The following is a 19810-nucleotide window of genomic DNA, read 5'->3' on the forward strand; positions in this document are numbered from 1 at the left end:
GTTGGGCCAGAAGCCTTAGATGTACAAAGAAGGAACCCATCCATAGAGGTGTGCACCCCAGGATTCAGGCCCTAACCAAGACCCAAGGGGCAGAACTCAGGAGGCAAAGGTCATGTTGTGGGGAGAAGAGACGGTATAGCAGCTTTGGCCCACCTGTCCCCATCTATCTTCAGCTCAGGCCTTCCCCAGGCTGCCCAGAGGCCAGAGCAAGGGGCTGAGTGAGGCGCCTGCTTCCAGCCTAGCTCCACCGGAAACAAGGACCAATCAGAGGACCCACTTCTTGCGGTGGGTCAGGGCAGAGGTCAGGTAGCTCCAGCCCCCAGGGCAGGTGTGCCTGCCCCAAGCTCCCTCCAGAGGTCCATGTCAGGCATGCAGGTGAACTCTCCAAGGCTCCAGTGTGGAGGGCAAGGCCTCCCAGGCCCTCCCCCAACCAGTGGGGATGGGATCTGTTCCAGCACCAGGGTGGTGTCCTCAGGGGCTCCGCCCCAGTCACAAGGGGTGTAGCTTGCCCGAGCACCAGGGGAATGTCCTCAAGGGGCCTGCCCCTCCCCTGCCGACGGCAGCAGCCAGTCTGCCAGCGGGTAGAGAGCACAGACTTCAGACGAAGGTGGGCTTGAGGCTGCCATAGCTAGAGTTTTCGGTCCGGTAGACGTGGGGTACGGTCTGCAGACCGGCCACGGGCTGCACTTGAGGTCCCACCCAGGGATCCTCCAGCGGGCAGAATCGGTCAGCCAGGCGCAGTGGGTGCTGGAGGTTCCCGTAGGACTCCCTGGTCACGGACACGGCCCCTAAATGCGGGTGGGCCTGGCCCAGGCAGGGCACACGAGGAAGGCGCTGCAGAGGCTCGAGCACCAGCAACCGAGGCTGTTCGCTGAAATTTTGCTGCCTCAGGCAGTTCTTTCGGGGGTAGCTAGCCAGTTCCTTCCTGCTCAGCCAACGAGATGAATCTGGGTCAGAACTCAGGGCCACCCGAGGGGGCCGACCGAGGGGGAGGGGATGCCTGAGTCCCAGCGGAGACGCAGCTTAAGTAGAGGGTGATAGAGTCTTTCCCCGAAGTGTGGGGACGAGAAGCCCGAGCCTGAGTCCTCGAGGGGGATGGGGATGGGGGTGCCAGGGACCTCGAAGGGGCAAGGAATTCCTGAATTCTCAAGGGAGGGAGAAGGGGCTCCTGGGTCCTCGAGGAGGGGTTGGGGTGATGCCACTGAGGAGTGTGCTTCGAGGGTAGGCTGGGGAGGAGATTGGGCTACGGCTCACCTGGTGTAGTAGCGGAAGTCTCTGGCGGTTGTGGTCAGGTAGGGCTGGTGGCGGTCGAGCACGCCCTGCTCCGGGACGTAGAAGGGCCGCCGGGGGAAGGCTGGGTTCTTGCTGGAGGGAATCATGGCCTGGACGAAGGGGAGAGCGCAGGCCTCAGCACGTCCTCCAGGATCCCCATTCACCTTCACCCCACCCCACTCTCCATCCCTTCCGGAAGCCCGGCCTCACCTGGCTGGGGTCCTGGGCGTGGTGATCGGCTAGCTCCCAAGGCCGGGGCCCTGCCCGTATGATGGTCTCAGGACCCAGGTTGGGCCAGCCCTGGTACTTATCCCGCATCTCACTTTTCTGGTACGCCATGGTCAGGGGGTACCGACAGGGCCGGAGCTGGAGCTGAGGAACGAGAGCGGGGAGCTGGCTCCATCGGCCTCACCCCCTCCCCTCCCCTGCCCTCCCCTCCGCGCCCCTCGGAGTTCCAACCCCTCACCTTCTCTGCGAAGTCTTTGATCCCTAGCACCTTTTTGACCCTGGACGTGAGCGGGTAGCTGGGCTGCGCGTACACATCCCGGAGAGTCTTGGGCCCATGCGCCACACCTGAGGACGTCTCCCAGCGACTGAAGACCTCGTCGAAGTCCAGGATATGGGAGTCTCGCTCGGCCGCTGGGGGGAGGCTTTCGGGGACGGTGGTCTTCGGGAGGAGGAGGGAGAAGGATTATGGCAAAGTGTAAGACCTCCGCGCCCTCCCCCAGCTGCACTTCCTCCCCTAGACCCGCCCCCTCCGGAGTCTAGTCCTTTTCTCCCCAGCCCCACCCCCGGGGGGGGGTCCAGCTGTTGTTTCGTCTTCTGGCCCTCATCCCCTGGGGAGCCAGCGGTCCTGCTCACCCGAACTTTAGGAGGGGGAAAGGGGAGGGTGATGCCTGGACCAGGGGGGGCGCCCACAGTACTGCTGAGTTGTCGCCAGTCTCGCCGGGGTGGCCTCCGACCTCTAGGAGCCTCGACAGGGGTGCCCAGGAGGCCATAGTGCGACGGCCAAGTGAGGCCGGCCATGGCCTAACCAGGCCTGGCCTCCTCCTTGGCCTCCCCTCTCTACCGTCCCCACTGTTGATGCCGTTGCCCAGGAGACAGATAGACGCTGCCGAAGCCTGTATCTGGCCAATGGGGGCCGAGGGGTGGGGGTGAGGGTGGACGGAGGCGGGAGAGAAGTTCAGAAGGAGTCCAGGTAAAGAAGGACTGGGAGCAGAGCAGGAGAGAGAGACAGAAAGACAGAGAGAGAGAGGGAGAGAGAGAGAGGGAGAGAGGGAGAATACATCGAGGGGCAAATGCAGAAAAGGAGTGAAAAAGATCCAGGGACTAGGAGAAGGAAGGGGGAGGGGCAGGAGAGACACACCCCCAGAGACGGGGAGCTAGCCAGAGCTGGAGAGAGGCAGGAGCTCAAGTGGGATGTACAAACACAGACAAGAGACAGAACCTAGAGAACCGGACAGACAGTGTAGAAAACTAGGTATATATTCATATATATGTATGTATGTGAGAAAGAAACACAACAGACATGGCTAGAGAAAGTTAGAGGCAAACCCCCACCAAAACAGTGGAGAAAGTTCCAGAGGTGGACTCTGAGGGAGACAGAGATAAAGACAAAGAAATCTGGGACCCAGAGACAGAGCCTGAGCTCCCAGTCACCCCTCCTTAGCCCTGATGGGTAATGGGGCATGACCCACTAGAGGGATTATGGTCTCGGTGGACCCCAAAGCAGGCAGAATCCGGTGCCCCTTAAATTGGAGGATGGAAGGTATGAAAACCGCAGCTCTCAGCACTAGTCTTCTTTGATTCCTGTCCCAGGGCCCTCAGGATGTTCCGTCCCCTGATCTAGGATCTGCCAAGCTCCCACTGGCCTGGCCCAGTGGCCCTCCCAGGGCTCCCGGCAGCTCTGACCTAAATAGGGTCAGAGCTGCTGTTCCATTCAGACTCTTACAGAGGGACAGGAGCTTAGAGATTCACCAGTTCACACTCCCTTTGCCCAGCAGAAGTTCCTGCTGCTTAGTTTCTGCTTGAACACTTCCAGGGACAGGGGACTCTCTCCCTCTCCAAGCATCAGGGCTCCTGATGCAGAGTGCTGGCAATTATCCCCACCATGGGTCCTGTTTCTGCCCTCAAGTGTGGGACATAACGCACTGGGTCCCTCTGCTCCCGATCTGTGCCTCTGTCTTGGGTCTTTGAGTACTGTGACCATGGGGCTTAGTAGTCTTCTGTGGGATAAATACCTTCAGCTCCCAGAATTTGACCTCACTTGAGATCCCTTAGTTCAACCAAGTGGCCATCAAAGAGAGAAGGAAACTTCCCAGATCAAGCAGTGTGACCTTGGGTAAGTCTCTTTCCCTTTCAAGGCTTCAGTCTTCCCCTGTGTAAAATGTGACAGCTTGGACCCGGTGATCTCTAATTTGAATGGAAATGAAGTTCTCAGCTATAAGCTTTCGTGAGCCCCGGTCAGCTTGGGGAGTCCCTCGCACCCCAGAGAGTGGGAGGCATTTGCCCAAGGTCACACAGCCAACCAGTTTGGAATCAGGCCCGCCCCCCAGCAGTGGCCCGGCTGAGCAGGGTGCACACACAGGCCGTGTCAATGCGGATCCACCTCCAGCCCACTCGGCCCTGCCCGTCTGCAGTCAGCGCCCGAACATAAGACTGTTTGGCTTTGCATTCAGACACCCAGTGTCTTCGGTCCACGCCACGACAGCCGGCCCCGCCTCCAGGGCCCCCCGCCTCTTTGCATCGGGTCTCAAAAAAGTACTGGCGCAAGGGCCCTCCCCCTGCTGCGGGCACTTCCCCCAGGACCTCCACCTCGCGGCCCCGAAGGTCCACAGCGGTGCGGCGGTCGGTCACCCAACCGCTGACTGCGTCACATACAGCCAGCTCGCCCCGACGGCCAGCCTCCGCTCCCGCCCCAGCCTCCCGTCGGCTCCGGTTGGCTGGGGCTGCTGCCAGGGAGGCCTCCAGGAGGAAGAGGAGTGGGGGCCCTGAGGGCGCCCCCCGAGACAGGGCCACCCGTGGGGACAGCAGGTCCCACTCGGGTCCTGGGAATGGGGGCAATGGTGGTGGCTCCTGGGGGGCCACGCCGGGTAGGACCCAGAGAAGAAAGAGGAAGAGCCAGATGTGGAGCGGGCTGGATGGGAGAAACATCTCTGTGACCACCTGGTGAAGAGAGGGGCGGTGGTCAGAGGGGCAGCCCTTGAGCCGGGGGGAAGGCTCGAGGTCCAGGGATGTCAGGGCTAAGCTCGTCTCTGTCCCTACCGAGACCTCCAGACTCCCCCTTCTGCAAGAAGAGGGGGATCGCTAATTCCCCTTTCATCTCTTAATTCGGAGCACAGAGGGAAAAGGGGAGGAAGACCAGCAGGGGAGGGGGTCTCGGGCTTACCAGACTTCTCAGGGCCACCTCCTCCTGGGCCCTGGGCTGGGGGCTCCTGGGCTCTGAGGGCCCCTTGTCAGGGTCTCCCGGGCTCCCCTCCTCCCGGCCATCCCAGGAGAGGGAGAGGGGGGCGACCACCTAGGAGAAAAAAGAAGGGAAGCTTGGGAGCAAGTCTTCCCCATGGCCCCCTGAAGGACCCAGGCATCCCCTCCCCCAGACCAGGGCCCTCTGCGCAGGCCCCTTCCCAGGTGACAGGAACCTGGCCGGGATGGGAAGCAGATGTCGGGGAGGGGAGGAGGCTGATGGATGAGGCTCAAGGGCTGGAAAAGATTAGGTCCCTCACGGCCCATCCATCTCCCAGACAGCGGAGGGGGCTGGAGGCCAGGAAACCTGGGTCCCCAAGGGGCGCAAGCTGGGGGGATGGGGACACCAAGGTCCCTGAGGGGGAAGGACAAGGAACTCTAGGTCCTTTGCGGGCAGGCGCGCCTGAGACCACAAGGGGGCGGGGGCTGGGGGTCGGACGCCTGGACTCCAAGGGGGCGGGGGCTGGACTCCTGGGTCCTCGAGGCGTCTCCCAGGAATGTTCCCTCAGAATTGGGACAGGCCAGGACCCGCCCAGGACTTCAGTTGCACATACCTGGAGCTGCCGCCCAGGCGGAGGCGGGCAAGGAGTCGGGGAGGGAGGGAGGAAGGGATAGGGTGGGAGCGATTTCTAGTCCTCCCTGAGAGACCCAGGCATCCGGACTCAGCCCCCGCCCCCTGGGGACCCAGGCGGCCCGGCTCAGCTAACGGGAAAAGGGGGCAGGGAAACAAAGCGGATCCCAGGCCGAGCCTTCTAGCACGCCTGAGTACTCCCTCGAACTGCTCAGAGACTGGGCTTGGCCCCGCCTGCCTCCTGCCTCAGTTTACCCGCCGGGTCCTGCCCCCAAGCTCCTGCAGGGCCCGTCCCCTTGGACCCAGGGCGGGCCCGAACTCCTGGATCCCACCCCACTCCCTCCTTCCCGACATTCGGCCCGAACCTTACTTGGGACACCCGCCTGGGCTCGGGGCTCTGGCGGCCTCAGCTCCCTGGCGCCCGGCTCCGCGCGCGGCGCTGCCCGCTCCGGGACAGGAGGGTGGGCGCTAGGCTAACCCCGCCCATCTGGGGGAGTGACCAGCAGTCCCGCCCACACCGTCCACCTTGGCTGCTCTGAGACCAGGACCGCCGAAGAATCTGGCCTAAGCACCTCCTATCCCTTGGTGACTCAGGCACCGCCTCCACCCGACCCTCCGACACCCCCTCCCTTCCTGAACCCAGGCGTCCTGGCCCCAGCATCCTTCTGTCCTGTGCCAGAGAAGTGTCAGTCGGGGCAGCGCGTCCCCCCACCCCCATTCTGGGCCTTTCCCAGAGGGAGACACAAACCAGGCGCCCCTGGAAAGATAAGGGCCCAGACAGAGACAGAAGTGGGGAGACAGGAGCCCCTTTTCCCTGGCCAGGCCCCAGCCCCAGTCTCAGCCTCTCCCAGGGCTCTAAGCTCTGGGGGGAAGGAGGAGAGTGAGAGGGGGAGGGAGGGCAACAGAGAAGGCTTGAGTGGGCCTGACAGAAAAGAAACAGATCAACACAGAGACCTAGAGATTCAATTCGATCAGCATTTATTAAGGGCCAGCTTTTGGAGCCAGGCTCTGGGGATGTTGTGGTGAGTCACTGTCCTCAAGGGGCTTGCAGTCCTGGGTTGGGGGGGAAGATATGTCATATACACAGATGACAGATGGAGGCACAGACACACCCACAGATGAGGAACCATACACAGACTGCAGACAGACAAAGAGATGGAGGTACAGACAGACACCAGGAGACCCAGAAGGCTGGGGACTCCTCTCCTCCCTTCCCCCCTCCGGCTATTTTTAGGTGCCAGACATTGGACACCCTGGCCTGGGGGCCATCCCAGCCCTAAATTTAGGCCCAGTGCAGGCGGCTGGGTGTCCCCAGGTTGCGGTTCTCCCCCTGCCTTGAGACTGGGTCCCCCTTTCTCTTCTCAGCCAAGGGCAACACCAGTGGAGGGGTAGCTAAGGCTGTTTATTTGGAGAACTGGGTCCATCCCAGCCCCACTCTATCCACACCATTGCTCCAGGGCAATGCCTCCATGACTTTCACCATCCCCCCCATTTCCAACCATAGTCTGACTACTCTGTCCCAGTACCAGAAGGGGGTTTGTGAAAGCATCTTTGCCTGTCTCTTCCTATCTCTGCCTTTCTTCTGAGTCTTTCTGTCTTGATCTCTCTCCTTTCTCTCTCTCTGTCTCTCTCTCTCTGTCTCTGTCTCTCTCTCTCTGTCTCTCTCTCTCTCTCTCTCTCTCTCTCTCTCTCTCTGTCTCTCTCTCTCTCTCTCTCTCTCTCTCCTCTCTCTCTCTCTCCTTCTCTCTCTCTCTGCTGCCTTTGAGTCTTTCCTGTCTCTATCTCCTCTCTACTTCCCCCTGTTGCTCCTGGTGAGGCTCAGGATCACTTGGGGGTGTTATCAATACCCAGGTGTATGAGCCACTTGGACAGAAGGCTGGAAAGCTCTCTCCATGTCATACTTCCTCAAGTGCTGGGACTTCGAGTAGCTGAAGAAGGGGCAAAAGGAGCCAGAAGAGAAAGAGACTGAGGGAGACAAGGGGGTGCCACAGCTTGGGATCATACAACCCAAAAGACCCAGACACAGTTCATCAACCCACCAACCAACCCAGCACCATGCAGAAAAGCTATACGTACCCCAACAGAACCATACACAGACTGCAGACAGCTCATGCAGTAGAGCCATATGTAACCTTATGCAAAGCTCTCTCATAGAGCTGTACAACCACAAACAATGAAAGATAATAATGCCGCCCAGCTGAAGAATAGAGGAGAACTAGGGATCTGGAAAGGACCATGAGCAGCGCTGAGGCTCCAACAAGGACAGATTAGAGTCTAGCCTGCGGCAAAGATGGCCGTAGAAGCCAGGTTCTCCTGACACCCGGCCCAAAGTGCTCTTTGTACAACCATGCAATGCTTCTAACCCCTCCAGAGACTCACAACACACCAACACAACTCAGCCTATCCAGGCCTCACACAATTCAAGATGCTGCTCCTCCATCCAACTCCAGACCCTCCAGAAATTCCATGAAGCTACCCAACCAATCTGACTTAACCCAACTCAACCCAAGCCACATTGTTGTGGATGAGGCAGAGCAATGTGGGCAGTGCCGATAGTGGGATTAGGAAGACTGGAAAGCTGATGGCCCCGCTAGGCAAAGAGTGCTGATTAAGGGATCTAGCTCAGCCTGGAAAGAGGTCTCTAGCTGAGTGTCCCAGGGATCTCTCTGCAGCCCCATGCTATTTGCTTTTTTTTTAATCAATGACTTGGATGAATAGAATAGAAGCTTATCAAATTCCTAGATGACACGAAACTAGGTAAGATATCTAACCCACTAAACAATTGAGAATGGAAATCTAGAAAGATCGTGACATTTGGGAACCCTGAGTCAGATCAGGAAGATGGAATTTAATGAGAATAAGCTTAGGGGTCAAAAAAATCAGCTAGCAAGGAGCAGGATGGAGGAGATATGGTCATACCGCCGTTTTGGTAGAAGAGTTTTGTGGGTCTTGGGGTGACTGCAAATTGAACCTGAGTCAGTAGTGTACCATGTTCAGTGCACCTTGGGCTGCGTTAATAAGGGCAAGGTCCAGGACAAGGGAGGTGACAGCCTTTCTGTTCTCTGCCCTACTCCCACCGTGGCAGGAGTCTGGTGGTCAGGTCCAGGCAGGACAGTGTCAAGGGGTGATTCTGGATCTATGAGAAGACTGGAGACCATGTCACAGCAAGATGAGTTGAAGGGACCAGGACTATTTCTCATGGAGAAGAGAAGACTTAGAGGAGACATGACACAGTCTTGAAATATTTGAAAAGCTTCTAAAGAATAAGAAGTAGACCTTGTGTTGTTTGGCCCCTGAAGGCAGAGTAAGAGTAATGGGAAGATTGCTGGAATGGGCTTCCTTGTGAGGTAGTGAGTTTCCCGCCTCTGAAAGTCTTCAAGCAGAGGCTGGATGAATACTTTTTTGGGGGGTGGGGATGGTATAGAGGAAATTTCTGGTCAGATACAAGTTATATGAGATGCTTTCTGAGGTCTCCTTAAGCTCTGAAGTTGGATGATAACCCAATTCGACCCAACTACAAGGCCCTCAGACACTCGTACAAGACAACAACCAGCAGCCAATGAGAGCCTAACAAAACCCAACACAACCACAAGCTCCTGACCCTCAGAGACTCATGCAATGCAAAAGCAGCACAAGGCCCGGACACACAGGGGACGTGACCAGCAGCACCACAGAGACTCACACAACCACGAGGCCCCCGAAAACTCGTACGGTCCAAACACTTAGCCAATCACAAGTCCCTATCACCTTAAGATTCACTGCATTCAACATAACTGAATCTATTTCAATCACATAGTCCCCACAGATACTCATATCCCAACAGGACTCAATCCCAACTTTAAAAAAACCAGCGTGATTTAATATAATTCAATGGAACTCAGTAAGTCCCCTTGGGACTCCTAGGGTCAATGGGCCAACGCAAAACAACTTCAGAAGTCCTGCCAGACTTGCCACTGATGAGTTGCTGAAATGTATGGGAAAATTCAGGGTCTAGGTCCCATCACCCATGCCACCTAATAAACCAGCTCTAGCCCAACATTACTGTATCTTCACTTTCTTTCCCGCCACACTAACTTCTTTTCCCACCCTGGACTGGACCCCTCATACCTCTGTGACCAAGTGCTTCCCACTGCCCCCAACTAGCCCATTAGCCTTGCCCTCAGGGGCCTCAGGAGGGCAGCAGGGCTGGGTAGCCACATGCCGGTATCTCCCAGTATCTTCTCCTTCTGTTTCCCGGTGGTAGAAATAGCTGAAGTTGGAGACAATGACAGGCACAGGCAGGGATATGGTGAGGACACCAGCAATGGCACAGAGGGAGCCCACAATCTTGCCACCCACTGTGGCAGGTGCCATGTCCCCATAGCCCACGGTTGTCATGGTCACCACAGCCCACCAGAAAGAAGCAGGGATGCTGGTGAAGCCTGAATCTGGGGGCCCATCGACCTCTGCAAAGTAAACCGCACTGGAGAAGAGGACGACCCCAATGAAGAGGAAGAAAATGAGCAGGCCCAGTTCACGCATTGATGCCCGCAGTGTCTGGCCCAGGATCTGCAAGCCCTTAGAGTGGCGTGACAGCTTGAAGATGCGGAAAACGCGGACCAGGCGAATAACCCGCAAAATGGCCAGGGACATGGCGGGCTGACCCACACCCCGCTGCCGGGCCAGCTCTGTGCCCAAGGCCACAAAGTAGGGTAGGATGGCCACAAAGTCAATAAGGTTCATGACATTCTTGAAGAAGGCTGTCTTGCTTGGACTGGCACCCAGACGCACCAGGAGCTCAAAGGAGAACCAGCAGATGCAGAGCGTCTCCACCAGGAAGAAAGGGTCATCAAATGGGGCCCTCGGAGGTGGAGGTGCTGTCTGGGAGCCATTGGACCGCATTGATGGGAGCTGTGGGAAGGAGCAGATGAGTCAGAAGGTGGGAGCTTATAGTACTAGTCCATGGTCAAGTCTCCAGCCTGCCTACAGAGGGTACAGACACCTAGGTCCTTGTGTTAGTGAAGCTTGGGAGAAAGGATGCCAGAGGCCCTCAGGACTTGGTGGTTGAAAGCTAGATGCCAGGGTTAGAGAGATCCTGAGGAAATGGCCTGAGTCTGCACTGGTAAAAATTCCAAGGGGTTTCAAGGACTTCCCCATAGGAACAAGGCTAATTCCATTCCCCCCCCCCCCAATTTGGAGACTGAGAATAGACATACTGGGTCTATATGTCTGTCTTTGGCTGAGCAGACCAGCAGAGGTTTCCTCTCCCCGCCCCCCCCCCCCCACTCCTGACCTCATTAAGCCCCATCCTGTCTTTAGCTCTGTCTCACACTCTGAACCAGGCTTCTTTGGTCTTGGACCCCTCCAATGCCTTCCACCCCTCTACCCTCTGGCCCTAGCCCCCTTTGACTTCTTCAATTCCCTTCTGCCCCCCCCACCCCTCTGGCTTTCCTCAACCCCTTCTGACCTCTCCCCCCAATTCTACCTCTCTGGCCTCCCTCTCTCCACCATGGTCCCCTCTTCCCCACCATTCTCCAGCTCCTTCCGTACCCTGTCCCGCTGTATTTCACAGCCTGGTCCGATGGCCTCTTACCCTTTGGCCCCCTCTGATTCTCTGCACTCCCCCACCTCCCTCTATTCACCTTTCTTCCTATTTCTGCCTTCTCGAAGTCCTTTCTGCCCCCTCCCCTTCTGCCCCCCCCTCTGCCTTTTCCCAGCCTCTACCCCCTGACCCCCTCTGACCTCCTCTGACCTCCTCCAGTCCCCTCTGCACCCCTAGCTCTCTCTGCCCTTTCTCAGCCCCATCGACTGGCTTGCTTCCCCTCTCTTCCTCTGACCCAGTTCCCCAGTCCCTTCCAGCCCTCTCTGCCCTTCCCTACCCCGACCTCGGGTCTCTCCTTTGGCCCCTGGGCTCCTCTAACTTCCTCCTCGACCTCTGTCCCCCAGGTCCCCCAGCTCACCGGCCCCGGGGCAGCCCCAGGCTGGCCGTCGCGTTCGTCTCGGAAGTCGGGTAAGGTCTCCAGGCAGAAGACCACGATGGAGATAAGGATGACGAGCACGGAGACGACGGCCACGATGCGGGCTGCGGCCGAGCTCTCAGGGAACTCGAAGAGCAGCCAGAGCTGGCGCGCGAAGGGCCGCCGGGGCAGCCGGCGCTCGGGCTCGGCTGCGAAGCCCTCATCCTCGCGGAGCTTGGCGAGCGCGTCGGCGCCCAGCTCGTAGAAGGCCACCTCGTCCAGGAAGACGTCCAGGGGAACGTGTGCCGGCCGCCGCAGGCGCCCTCCCGACTGGTAGTAGTGGAGGATGGCGTCGAAGCTGGGCCGGTGGCGGTCCAGGAAGAACTCTCCGCGGGCCGGGTCATAGAAGGCGCGCCGGCGACCCGGGTCGCCCAGCAGCGTATCCGGGTAGCGCCCCAGGGTCCGAGCGCGCGTCTCGAAGCGTAGTCCCGCCACATTGAGCACCAGCCGCTCGCAGCAGCCGCACGGGTCAGCCTCCATGGCCCCCGAGGGCTGGCCGCCCAGCCAGGGAGCGCGCAGAGGACGGGCACCGACGCCGAAGCCAGCCAGCCCGGTGTCCGATTCCCCGCGCCGGTATAAATAGACACGGCAGGCCCCGCGGCCCGAGGGGTGGGGGCAGCTGGCCAGGGTCTGGGGGCGACCCGGGGCGCCCTCTGCTGGGAGGGGGGGACCGGCCACCGGCTCGAGGACCCTTCCTCCGCCCCCTGTGCGCCTCTCCGCGGGGCCGGCTCAGGCAGTCAGAGCACGTCCAGCTCACCCACCTTTTCATTTCAGTCCAGGGCCGTCTGTCGTTCTCCCCTTAAGGTTCGCCGACCTGTCTCATGCAGTCCAGGGCTCTCAGGCTGGATCTTTCTCTCTAGTTCTGCAGTCACTCCGAAGCATCATTTGTTTCTCTGGCTCGTTCTATCTCTGGGGTCTATCTCTCGGTCCCTGGTTTCATCTGTCTCTGAGAGAGTCTGTTAACTCTCGTTTTCTCTGGATCTTTCTGTCCTTCCCTGGTTCTCTGTCCCTTTCCGACTGTGTACTCTCGGGTCTTTCCGTCTCTTCCTCAGTCTCTGTTCCTTTCTGAGAGTGGCTGTCTCTGGATCCTTTTGTCACTTCGGGGTCCCTGTCACTGTTTTCTGGGTCTCTCTCATATTGTCACTCTAAAGGGTAACTGTAAGTTTGTCTGTCACTGAGTCTCTTTTTTCTGGGTCTATCTGTCTCTGTCTTGGACTTTCTATTGCCAAGACTGTCCTCTGGGACTGTCACTGTACAGTTCTGTCTGTAATCTCTCTTGGTCTATCATATTCTGGGCCCTATGTCAAACAAACGCCCACCTACTGTGTGGAATTCCAAGTCTCCAGCTGCACGGATCTCAAGCTCCCCCTTCCCCTACTGCCCTCCTGAAACTCCCATCTCCATCCTCTTCAGCCCTACTCTCCCAAGTCTCTAGGCTGGCTCCTGCCATCCTGCCTTTCCTTCAGTGTAGACCTCTTCCTCTCACGGTGCTTCTAGTCTTCTTGTTCCTTATCGGGCCCCTTCCCCTTTCCCTCCCCCCAGCCCTACAAACCCCTTACAGTCCTGTAACCCTGGCTAACTCCCCACTATGGACTTTTTCTATGTTTGCCCACCTGCCTGAAGCATAATCTCCGCTCATTTCTGCCTCTTCCTCCTCCCTGACATCCTTCAAGTCTCAGCTAAAATCTCACCTTCAGCAGGAAGCCTTTTCTCGACCTCCTCAATCTTAGTGCCTTCTCTACGAGACTACTCCCAATTCATCCTGTATATATCTTGTTTGCAAGTCCACAATTAGACTGTCAGTAACTGGAGAGCCAGAGCCTGCCTTTCTTTGTTACCCCAGCACTTAGCTTAGTGCCTAGCACATAGTAGGTGCTTAATAAATACTGGTTGCCTGGGTGACATGGTGAAGACACTGCATGCACCCTGAGCCATTCATTTCAGGGTTGCTGCTGGACACGCCTCTCATTTCTCCCAATCCCTAAAACTTGTCCGAGCCACTCCGTGCCTCAGTCTTCTCCAGTTCCACCACCCTTGCTCTGGCCCCATTTTCCTTCCTTCAAAATCTCAACCTTACAGTTGACCAGTTCACAATTATATGTCTATTCTTGAATGCCTTGGCCCATGATCCTTTTGTTGCTCATCCCTTGACAAGCCCCAAATTTGGACTTCCTCTGCACTCACCTCCACTACTACACACTAGCTATATATTAAGGGAGGAAATCACACCATGGTGCTGCCTGCATCTGCTATCGATGTACGTAATTTATATAATCTCAACTGGCAGACCTATCTCTCTTTGGGTCTCTCCTCCTCCTCCTCTTCTTCTTCTTCCCCTTTTTCCTCCTCTTCCTCCCTTCCCCTCCCTTATATGGGTCTGTTTGTCTCTCTTTGAATCTATCTCGATCTCACTCTGGGTCTGTATATGTCTTTTGCAAATGCTCACTCTCTGGGTCGGTTTTTCTGTCATTCTCTAGATCTGTTTGTGGATCCCTCTCTGAATTAATTTGTCATTCTCTAGATCTGTTTGTCATGCTAAGTCTAACTGCTTCCTTCTCTGAGTCTATCTTTAATGTGCAGAGTCTATTTCCTGTCATTCTCTGGGTCTGTCTGTGTGTCCCTTCCTGGGTCCCTCCGACTCTTAGTTTTCCTGGGGTACAACCTTCCAGGTCATCTTTCTGTCTTTGGGCACCTCTCTGAGCCTAACTATGTCTGTCCCTGTTTGGATATGTCTTTGCACATCTCTATCTTGGTCTATATGACTATCATTTTTTTTCAGTCCAATGTCTGTTGTTCTAGAAATCTCTCTACCCTTCTCTGAATTCATCTCTTAGTCTCTACCTGATCTTGTCTATCTTCTTGTGTGTTCCTCTCTGAGACTTTCCATCCTTATCAAAGCTATCTAGTGGACTGAGTATTAAGTCTGGAGTCAGGAAGACCCAGAGTTCAAATTCAGCCTCAGACACTTCCTAGCTGCGTGACCCCAGGCAAGTAAATTAATCTCTTTCTCAGTTTCTTCAACTATAAAATGGAGCTAATATGAGCATCTGCCCCCCTGGGGTGTTGTGCTTAGCACGGTGCCTGGCACCCACTAGATGCTCAATGCTTTCCTTCCTTCCTTCATCTTCCCCTCTTTTCTTTCTTTCCACCTTTTCTCCCTCCCTTCACTGTTCCTGTGTCTGTCACGATGTCTACCCTGTGTCCCTTCCTAGGACTAGCCCTCTATCTTTCTCTAGATCAGCCTGCCTGTCTTTCTCTGTGTCTGTCCTAGTTTCCCTGTTTGGGGCTATATCCGTGTCTCTCTCTGAGTCTGCGTATTTTCCTGGGACCATATTTCTATCTCTCTCTAAGTTGGGCTTTCTGTCCCTCTCTGTCTGCCTCATGTAGATCCTCCAGTGTGTCCCTATCTGGCCCTTTGTATGGTTGGTCCTCTTTGGGTCTGTCTGTGTGCTCCTCGGTAAGCCTTTCTGCTATGCTTCTCTCTGGCCCTGGCCCAGACCCTTTGTCCTTCCCTCGATCTTTCTGCTTGTCTCCCTGGGTCAGTGTGTCTAACATTTGCTGAGTATGTCATTCCTTGGGCCTTTCTGTGTGTCCCTGTCTGGGCTTCCTCCTATGTACCTTTCTTCATAAATATACTACGGAGCTAACACATTTAGACAGAGTTGTCCTGGAAAAGATTGTTTTTGTGGGGTTAGTGAATTGCAAGTGTGATGTGAGTCAGGTGGGTGCTAGGGCAGTGATAAAAGCTCCTTGGGATCTTGAGTTTCCTTAAGAGAGTTGTAGATTTCAGGAATAAGAAGGTGACAGTCCCACTGTCCTTTGCCTTTGTCAGGCTTCATCTGGAGTACTGGGTTCAGGTCTGGGTACAATGGCCTAACAGGACATGGATAAACTGGAGAGGGCACAGAAAGGAGGGCAACCAGGATGGTGAGTTGATATAGACTGAGGCCAACATAAACATTGGTCAAAGCAATTCAGGATGTTGAACCTGGAGAAGATTCAGCTGGTATATGGTATCTGAATTACTCTTTAAATGTGGGCTCTTGTGTCCAACAAGGATTGGACTCACTCTGTTTGATCCTTGAGGGCAGAACCAGGAACAATGGGTAGAAGTTCCAAAAGAGACAAATTTAGGCTTAACGTCAGGAAAACCATCCCAACAGTTTGAGCCATGTGGAAGTAGAGCAGAAGCCTCAAAAGGCCATGGGTCCTTCTGGGAAGTTTGTGAACAGCAGCTTGGCTGCCGACTTCATCCAAAAAAATGGCCTTTTCTCAAACCTCATCTTCTTTGATTTCTTTGGAATCAACGACACTGCCAATCAGTCTCCTGACACTGCTGTAACCTGGTTCTCCTAGCTGATGGCTCACTCTCAATTTCTTTTGCAGGATCTTCATCAAGGAGATTAGCTCCTTGTCTCCCACAAGGCTCTGTCCTGGGCTCTTTTCTCTTTCTGCTTTACCCTATTTCACTTGGAGACTTTATCAGATCCCATAGATTCAATTATCATCTTTATGCTGATGATTCTCAAATCAACTTTTTCAGTCCTAACTCCTCTGCTGACCTCCAGTATCCCAGCTCCAATTGCCAATTGGACATGTGTTACAACAATTCAGCTAGTGGCTGCTGTGGGGGTGAATGACCAACACAAGCCCAACAACACGAATGCTGCCAACACAGGTTCTTTGATTTGCTTTCCTAAGGAAAGTAGCGTTAGGGGGTTAACAATCCTACTTTAATCCAACATATACATATATCATCCACTTAGTTCAGGGGAAAAAGCCAGCACCCTGAAATTCAGAGCAAATACAAACAAATTACAAACATACATTTATAAACAGACCAAGTACAATTCATAGTTACCAAGAAAACAACATCTGAGTTCAGGAGCTGGGGAACTCATAACAAACAGCTGGGTGGTGGGGGACAGGATAGAGTGTCTTATTAGAACACAGCAAGGAGGCTGGTTTTACTGGATCAGAGAGTGGGGGGTATGTGAAGTAAGGCCTAAGTGACTGGAAATATTGGGGGAGGGGTTGTTCTGAAGGGCTTTAACGACTAGCCAGACTCCTGTGTCTCTCCTCCTGTGGCTCAGAGCCTCCAGAGAGAACGCCAACCTCTGGGTTTATATATCTTGTTCGGGGTCAAAGGTGAGTCACACATGCAACTCACCCACATGACCTAAAAGTGTTACAAAAAAGTGACTTAAACCCACATGGTCTAAAAGCCTCTGATGTCACAAACATGTCGCTCAAACCCATGTAAACTAGGCTTTCCCTTGAAGCAAGGAGGTCATCAAGGACTCCTAATTTAATCAAGGAAACAAAGGCCAAACTCCACTTGGCACTTGATTGAATAAGTGTTAAAAGCCCATCTTAATTACCAATGCAACATGTCAAACTGGAAGTCCTGGAGACACCTTACACTCAATGTGCCTAAAACAGAATTCATTATTTCTCACCCCCTCAACCTTCTCCTCTTCTTAACTTCTCTATAACTGTCCAAGTACCACCATCCTCCCAGTCACCCAGGCTTTCAACCTTGGGGTTATCCTCAATTCCTTAATCTTGATGACTCCCCTCATAACCATGTGTTGCCATGTCCTGTCAAAAAACTTCACAACTTCTCTTGTATGTACATGCCTCCTTCCCACTTAACTGACACCACTGTGGTGTAGGCCCCCAGGTGGACTCTTTTTAAAAAATACTTTATTTTTCCCCCAATTACATTTAAAAATGTTTTTAACATTTGTTATAAAATTTTGAGTTCCAAATTCTCTCTTCCCCTTCCTCCATTCAGAAGGCAAACAATTCGATATAGGTTATACATGTGCAGTCATGCAAAACATATTTCCATGTTAGTCATGTTGTAGAAGACTACACAGACCAAAGCACAACAAAACAAGAAAAATAAAGAAAAAGTATGCTCTGATTTGCATTCAGCCTCTGTCAATTCTTTCTCTGGAGGTGGAGAGCATTTTTCATCATAGGTCCTTCACAATTGTCTCGGATCATTTTGTTGCTGAGAATAGCTAAGGCATTCAATCATCATACAATATTGGTGTTAACTGTATATAATGTTCTCCTGGTCCTGCTCATTTCACGTTGTATCAGTTCATGTAAGTCTTTCCAGGTTTTTCTGAGAGCGCCCTGCTTGTCATTTCTTATACCACAATAGTATTCCATCACAATCACATACAATAACTTGTTCAGCCATTCCCCAATTGATGGACATCCCCTCAGTGTCCAATTCTTTGCCACCACTAAAGGAGCTGCTAGAAATATTTTATGCCTGTCCTCTTGAAATAGTCGGCTGATTGTTCTAATTCAAATCTCTCCCTACTCCAATCCTAAAAAGCACAGGTCTGACCATGTTACCCGCCTACTCTACCAACTCCCGTGGTTTGCTGTTACTTCTAGGATCAAATATAAAATCTTCTGGTTAGTGGTTAAAGCCCTTCAGAAGAACCCCTCCCCCAATATTTCCAGTCACTTAGACCTTACTTCACCCCCCCCCCCCCACTCTCTGATCCAGTAAAACCAGCTTCCTTGCTGCGTTCTAATAAGACACTCTATCCTGTCCCCCACCCCCAACTTCAGGCATTTTCATTAGCTCTCCTTTCTTGGCTTCCATAAGAAACCTCTCTTGTTCCCTCTTCATTCTACTGACTTCCTTGTGTTCACTGTCTCCAATAAATTGCCTATAGATTGCTTGTACATAATGGTTTGCTCGTTGTCTCCCCTTTTACACTGTGAGATCTTTGAGAACACAGATTTTTTTTAAACCTTTCTTTCCATCCTCAGCTTTTAGTGCAGTGCCTGGCACATAGTAGAGGCAGCTAGGTGGCACTACAGGGCACAAAGCTCTGGCCTGGAATTGGACTCATATTCCTGGAGTTCACATCTGGCCTCAGACACTTATTAGCTATGAGACCCTGGGCAAGTCACTTCACCCTGTTTGCCTCAGTTCCTTCCTTTGTAAAATCAGCTGGAGAAGGAAATGGCAAACTACTCCAGCATCTTTGCCAAGAAAACCTCAAATGGGGTCATGAAGAATCAGACATGATTGAAAAAATCGACTGAACAACAACTGGCAAATAGCAAGCCCTTGACAAATATTTATTGACTGAGTGAGCTTGGACATCATTTAACTTCCCTGTGCCTCAGTTTCCTCATCTGTAAGATTGGGACAATAGCACCTTCCTCACAGGATTGTTGTGATCACCTGAGTTAACTCATGTAAAGTATTTTGCAAATGTTAAAGTGTTATATAGATGTTAGATATTATTATTACTATTATGGTTATTTAGTCTTTGTATTCCCAACACTTAACACATAAGGGGCTTACAAAGTGTAATTGCTTAATGTATAAGGGTGGGGGTTGCAAATACCATTGGGTAGTGTACCATTTGGTGCAACTACCATTTGGTACTCTAAGGTAAGAAGCCTCCAGCCTTCCCCAAATACATCAGCCATGTGGTTCTGTGAAGGGAGAGCAAGTCATACTATATCTGGACATGAACTTGGTCAGATCCATGTTATCTTCGAATTGTGCTGAGTGAGCCCATTCTTCCCAGAGATCAAGGTGGGACTGGGCAGAGTGTACCCAAGGTGTTTGTAGGTTTGTTCTGATTTTAATTTTAAAATAAACATCTGCAAACGTTAAAAAAAAAAGGAAAAAAAAATCCTATTTGTCTTTGTTGCCTTGTCTAAGTGAGAACACATTTTGATTGAATCAAACCATCCAACTGGGCATGAATAGAACCTATAAACTTCTAGAATTAATCAAAGCCCATATGATGTGAAGGACTGGGTCATCATGCCCTCAGGCATTTGGATATAAGGAAAAAGCCATCTTTGAGCCACTAGATTGCCTTTTCAAATTTGGAGCCCTTGAAGCATAGAAAGGGAGATCAGCTCTGCAGCGGTACTTGGATCATCAGAGGACACATGGGTAGGGAAGACCCAAGAACAAGGTGTATCTCTGCTCAGGTGCTTGTTTCCCCCCAGGCTATCACACACATCATCCTGAAATATAATCGGGCCAGGACCTTGTGGGGCCTGGGGCTCTCTGGAGTTAGAGATGAAGGGAAGGCCAGGTAGAGAGCAGCCCAGCCTCTGAAGGTCCAGACCTTAGAAATGGTAGACTGGGGGCTCAGAGCTATCACGACTGAAAGGGGCACAAACTCCCTAAAGCCTCGGAGGAGGGCGCCCTTATAGTATCATAGGATGCACGGATTCTTTAATTTCATTATTCTTGGATGGATCTCGGCCCCGCCCTCCAGTCACGTGACGCCATTTTCTTTCTTTCTGTAAAGCGGGGCGGGACTCTAATGGATGAGTATGTCACATGGAGAACTCTTTTCTTGGTGGAAGGACACTTATGGATGGAGGTAAGGCATGATTCGGTTGCTCGCGGAAGGCGGCGGTTGAGTACGAAAGAGGGAGAAGGAGAAAGCAACAGGCGCATGCGCCCTGACAATGTTGGGAAGGACCGGAAAGGAAAAGGGCG

The 19810-nt window shown here is 53.5% G+C and overlaps 2 protein-coding genes across 2 annotated transcripts; both read right to left on the bottom strand.

Annotated features, from left to right (window-relative positions):
• Positions 1-3810: 3810 nt before the first annotated feature.
• On the bottom strand, positions 3811-5659 carry NTF4 (neurotrophin 4). The gene is made up of 5 exons (XM_036743613.1): positions 5561-5659; positions 5289-5436; positions 4995-5137; positions 4661-4789; positions 3811-4437 (listed from the first exon to the last, which is right to left on the bottom strand). The coding sequence occupies exons 1-5, from the start codon at positions 5657-5659 to the stop codon at positions 3811-3813; spliced, it is 1146 nt and encodes a 381-aa protein (XP_036599508.1).
• Positions 5660-6268: 609 nt separating this feature from the next.
• Positions 6269-11797, bottom strand: KCNA7 (potassium voltage-gated channel subfamily A member 7). The gene is made up of 2 exons (XM_036746569.1): positions 11245-11797; positions 6269-10195 (listed from the first exon to the last, which is right to left on the bottom strand). The coding sequence occupies exons 1-2, from the start codon at positions 11779-11781 to the stop codon at positions 9407-9409; spliced, it is 1326 nt and encodes a 441-aa protein (XP_036602464.1). The 5' UTR covers positions 11782-11797; the 3' UTR covers positions 6269-9406.
• Between the last annotated feature and the right edge of the window lie 8013 nt (positions 11798-19810).

Source organism: Trichosurus vulpecula, chromosome 2 (genome assembly GCF_011100635.1).
Source record: "Trichosurus vulpecula isolate mTriVul1 chromosome 2, mTriVul1.pri, whole genome shotgun sequence".
NCBI classification, from domain to species: domain Eukaryota; kingdom Metazoa; phylum Chordata; class Mammalia; order Diprotodontia; family Phalangeridae; genus Trichosurus; species Trichosurus vulpecula.